General features: G+C 40.2%; 1 protein-coding gene across 1 annotated transcript; it reads right to left on the reverse strand.

Moving 5' to 3' along the window:
* Positions 1-268: 268 nt before the first annotated feature.
* LOC107384201 (leucine-rich repeat neuronal protein 3) lies at positions 269-2,732 on the reverse strand. The gene has a single exon (XM_015957314.3). The coding sequence runs from the start codon at positions 2,589-2,591 to the stop codon at positions 465-467; it is 2,127 nt and encodes a 708-aa protein (XP_015812800.1). The 5' UTR covers positions 2,592-2,732; the 3' UTR covers positions 269-464.
* Between the last annotated feature and the right edge of the window lie 2,834 nt (positions 2,733-5,566).

Here is a 5,566-nt window from a genome sequence, read left to right on the forward strand (position 1 = left end):
TTTCCCATAATAGACAGGTGTTATTATTGTTTCTCTAACTCGTCTATGGATGTTTGACAAAGCACAGACGGTATTGCTTGGGACCACACGGACAGTTCCACAACTCTGAACACATTTAACAGTCAATTACAAGAGAGTTGACACCCATCATCTGCTTTGCTCTCGGTTTTCTTCCTGCATTTCTGGATGAATGGTAGTGAAGTGTATATTTTTGCAGTAAAGACCTCTTCCTGTTTATGGTAGATTGGTTCAGTATAACAGTTACAAAACCATCGCTCCAAGTGGGATGACATGTGGTCCAGTTAAAAGTATCCCATCCCAAAAATGATAGTTTTTCCAGTGTATCTGAGCTGAGGATTAGCCATGACTATGGCCTTTAAAACCAGTCCAACTTTATTCATCCCTGCTCACGGCCTTGTCCATTCACTGTCGTCAATGTGTGGGGCTATACACCACCAGGATTCTTAAAAGACATTATCAGATACATTTATGACTGTGGCTTTAACTTCCACACCACTTGGTAGGCCCTTACCTGAATCCCACAGCTTTGTAAAGAATGAAGAGTGAAGACCAGTAGCTTCTGCTGGCAAAAGCAAAGCTTTGGAGTCACATTTCCTTATATTCCCGTAAATGTAGTGGTTCCTCAGAGATGCATATAAAAGCAGACAGGCCAGTGAACTCACAGCCAAGAACCCTCCAAAGACGGTGATTAGTGCTGCATCCCATTTTTCTGTGTCCTTGGCTGCCAACTTTAATCCATCAGTAGTGACACTGATGCATTTGGTGTCATGGTTGTAGTGAATAGTGCGGATATCCACACATACTCTGTACTGAGTGGCAGGGCTGAGATGAGTGAGGTTGTAGACTTGGACATCTGAAGGAACCCTGGTGGTAAACGCTGTGGTGGGATGGGTGGTATCTGATACTGAGTACCATTTAATGCTTGGGGTCAATGTTCCTGTGGGGCCTTTCCAGGAAACCAGGATAGAGTTTATTCCCACTGATTTCACAAACACATTGAGTGAGCCATTGGTTGATACAGGAAAATATCCATTCACCTCTACTGAGACGGTTTTAAGATCCGCACCAACCAGATTATGGGCAACACATGTATATACACCAGCTTCATTTTCCGTTACATCATAGATGTCAAACGTTCCTTCTGGGTGCACGTAAAATTTGTGAGACATGGTGTTAGGCAGAACCCTGGTACCAGATGGGGTAATCCAATAGATATCAGGCTCTGGTTCAGCAAAGGCCCGGCAATGCAGTGACACAGAGCTTCCATTCTGTGCTTTAATGTGCCCTGGCATGCTTTCGGGTGATATTAAGGGCAGGCAAATCTCCATCATCTCCCTGAAATGCACCTGTCGAACGTGTTGCCCTTCGTACTCTGGAGGCTCAACGCAGTAAAGTGAATCAGGCTCCATGAAACGGATGTTGGTTTTGTTCATGTTCATCCAGCGAACTACACAGTCACAGCGGATGGGGTTGCTGTGCATGCTGACCTCTCTGAGATTTGGAAGAGATTCGACTGTTATCCTGTGGAGGGCAGTGAGAGCATTACCGTTCAGCATAAGAGTTTCCAGCCGGGGCAGTTTGTAGAAAGCATTAGGGTGGATGTAGGAGAGTTTAGGATTGTTGGTGGCTTCTATTTTAGTAAGCTCAGGGAGATTGTTGAGAGCAAAGCTGTCAATGGACACTAGCTCTGGCATGCTATTAATCCCCAATTCTTTCAAATGGAGCATATCTACAAAATCCCCTCTCTGTATCCTTGAAATTGGGTTTTTATTTAGATCCAAGAATTTGAGATTTTTTACATTTTTCAGGGCAGAGTGAGGCACCTCTGGAAAAATATTATCATAGAATGAAATGCTTTCCAAGTTGTCAAGGCCAGCTAGTGCATTGTCGGGAAGTTGTGACAAGTTCATTCTGGTAAGAACAAGACTGCGGAGGTTACTGAGAGATCTGAAGTTCATTTCGTCAATGGAAAGAACTGGGTTTTCACCAATCATTAGGATCTCCAGGTTTGGCATGGGTTCAAACCACTCTCTATTAATGACCTTCAGCTTGTTAGAATTGAGGTGGAGCCGAACAAGGTTGCTAAGGCCCTGGAAAGCCATTGGAGAAATGGATGAGATGAGATTGTGATTCATGTACAGCTCTTGAAGGTTAGCCCCATCTGCCAGACATTGCTCGGGTAGCTCCCGTATCCAGTTCTCTTCCATGTGAAGGGAAAGCAGCTGAGAGAGATTGCCCAAATGTATGTCGCTGATGGAGGATAGATTGTTTTGTGACAAATCAATTTCTGTGATGTTGGCCAAGTAATCCAAAGATTTGTCAATCTTGGCAACATTGTTTGTTTGCAGTAACAACACTTGCGTCCCCAGTGGTAATCTTTCTGGTAGGTTGAATAGTCCCAGATCATTGCAGTCAACTGTCAGCACTTCCATGTACACTGAACTGGGAGAAAACCAGGGTCTGATTTCACATACGCAAAGCTTTGGGCAATCAGGTGACACCTCAGTGGACACAAGAGAGGCCATGGCCAATCCCACAAAGAGAAAATCCACAAAAGACACGTCCTTCATATTGGATTGATTCCCTCCAACAAGAAATTGGTCTTTGTAGATTTACAAAAAAAATATGTGTTGTTCAACAGTGAATCATTTGCAGCAGCTGCTAAGTCAACTGACTCCCCACCACGCCCACCACCACCACCACCACTGGGCTCCCCAGGTTTTTTTTTTTTTATGTCTTGCTGTTTTGACGTCCTTGAAATGTAATGACCAATCACTCAATTTTACCTCCTGGTGTAAATGTTTGGAGCCAAAGAGCAGTTCTAACAAAAACGTAGGATAGAGACCAAAAAACAAAATGAAAATCTCTCTCTGTATGTATGTCTATACTTCTCTTAAGCACTTAGCATCCATAAAGAGTGTATTTTTGTCCTTTAACGACAAACGTTCCCATCGATTGTCTTCACTAGCTTGAAGATTTCTCAGCCCAGTCCATTCCTACCTGTAAAAAACAAACACAAAGGGAAGTGGTGTGAGTATTAGACAACAACAAAGGTGGTCAAGGAATGCCACAAGAAAAAGGATTTGGGCACATTGACATTTATACATGCTCCCTTCCAGAGACAGAATAATAGATTTATATCTGCTTGACCTTCTACACTTCGTTTTGGGGATGTACCGCGTGTGCCCTCACAATTTGGCATTCGGTTTGGACGTTCGGGTGTGAGTCTTATATACTTTAAGAGAAAGCTTATTGGAATCCTAAATGGCACACATTCTAGGGCTTAAGCAATAGCCTTTAAGGGAAGCTGCACCAGAATATGTCAGTTACTATAGCAACAAGTAAATGGGCAGTCAGTCACAAACAACATGATGAGATGGTTACATGGTGCATGCAAACAAAGAAGTTGCCCCAAATGCTGTTTGCACCTGTTGGAGGATTTTAAAATTCAAAACACTGTATAGGTGTGTGTGTGTGTGTGTGTGCGTGTGTGTGTGTGTGTGTGTGTGTGTGTGTGTGTGTGTGTGTGTGTGTGTGTGTGTGTGTGTGTGTGTGTGTGTGTGTGTGTGTGTGTGTGTGTGTGTGTGTGTGTGTGTGTGTGTGTGTGTGTGTGTGTGTGTGTGTGTGTAAATAAAGGATCTTTATGCTATCATCCATCATTAGAGGCCACGCATCACTACGAAGGGAAACTTGCAAATTAACAAACAACACAATAAACAGATGTCTTTCCTTAACATCTGAGATTTACATGTTTACATTTCTAAACTTGTATTTTTCCCCAATCATTTACAAGTACTGCTAATAAATTCACTATATTGCACAGTTTCTACTTTGAATCACATTTTAATGGCAACAAAAATTTGTAATTAATTATACATCTAGCTCTTTCTTCTTTTAATCTTTTGGTAAAAGAAAAGAAAAAGAACTGACATTTGAAGCTGCTCATCGTTTGCTCCAGCTCTTGTTGCAATCTATGCAAGTAGGTTTGTACAAGTGTGTGAATTTCACAAAAGTACAGTTAATGCAAATGCCACAGAAGTCTAACGAAATACATAATAGATGGAATAGTGTAGTTATGTTTGTATGTTTGCCATTTCTGCAGAGTGATATTATTTTTATTGTTATAAGTGAGAATACTGGATCAATAAAAATATTCATTATTAAAACATGTCATCTCTGAAATTTCATAAGGACCAAATTAGGCTATAAATCCTTTATGTGAACCTTGTTGCTTTTATGCTGGACTTGGAAGAAAATATCTGTCAAACATCCCAATGTCTTGGAAACCCTTACCCTAACCATTCCTTATCATTTCCTTTCTCTGTTTTTCACAACAAAAATAAATTAGATGATTATTTACAAAATCAAAGCTAAGTGCTAATCTGCAGACAACGGGTCTAAGGAATAGAAACCATCCAATTGATTTTTGTTTGAGAACAGAGGATTTTTGTCTTTGCTCTCACGCTTTTCCAACACTAATCACAAGTGCCAGAGCGAGGGCAAAGCACACAAACTATAAGAAATGTAGCATTATTTTCAATTTTGACCTCTGCACACTTATTTTTTTCATACACTTTCTAAACATCAATGCTACTGCAACATATATTTTACTTAGTCCTTGATTGGGCATTCGGGCCCCCGTAGTTTTGCTTTTAAAGGAGTATATATATATATATATATATATATATATATATATATATATATATATATATATATATAGTTGTTATTTCTTTATCTTAACTGGCTCGTGCATTCTTATAAAAGTCAATGTTAATTTGTTTATGAGCAATAATAATTTTATTCAACTAAGTGTAACTCTGACGCCTGATTATGTAAAGCAACTCGGTTTATTATATAACGCCAAAGAGTCGTCTCAAGGCATTTCACAAAGTAAACATTCCAAAACAGTTCAGTTTATTAAGCCAATCAGTAAAATGTTTCCTATATATATGTACCCTGTCACTTGGAACATGCTCTGTGACTTGGAAGTGACGTGAGAACCAAAGCAGGGGGCTCAGCCAGTAACTGTAATCCCCTAAAGTACACTCTGGACTGGATACTTGTTCCCACTTTAGTGAGTAATCATGTTAAATACAAAATGATGTATCATTTTTTTTTTTATAAAAGCACAAGAAATTAGTAATCTGTGGTTTTTTTTTTCTATTTGTTTTAGTGGAATCCAGTTGAGATGCATAAAAAAAAAGACCTCTGACCGGTTTCATATCTGACCCTAACCCGAACCCACCTGCATGTACGAAATCATTACCCCCCTTGGTACACAAGGTTTCTCTTTGTTCCTCTACAAATCTTTGTCATTGTCAGTCTCCCTGTTTTGTCTCTGTGTGCAAAGTCAGAATTTGTTTTCGCTCTTGTTTCTGAATTCCTGCTACAACACGGTCTAAGAAGCATCTGAAGCAAGTATGTCCTGCAGCCAGCGTGGATGCAATCTGTTACCATGGAAGCCAGAATGGAAAATGATGAAGTTCTGCACAGCTTGAACAGAGCTGGTCTGAGTATAAAAGTACAAGTGTTATCAGGCAAACAA

This window comes from Nothobranchius furzeri, chromosome 1 (assembly GCF_043380555.1).
Source record: "Nothobranchius furzeri strain GRZ-AD chromosome 1, NfurGRZ-RIMD1, whole genome shotgun sequence".
Lineage (NCBI taxonomy): Eukaryota > Metazoa > Chordata > Actinopteri > Cyprinodontiformes > Nothobranchiidae > Nothobranchius > Nothobranchius furzeri.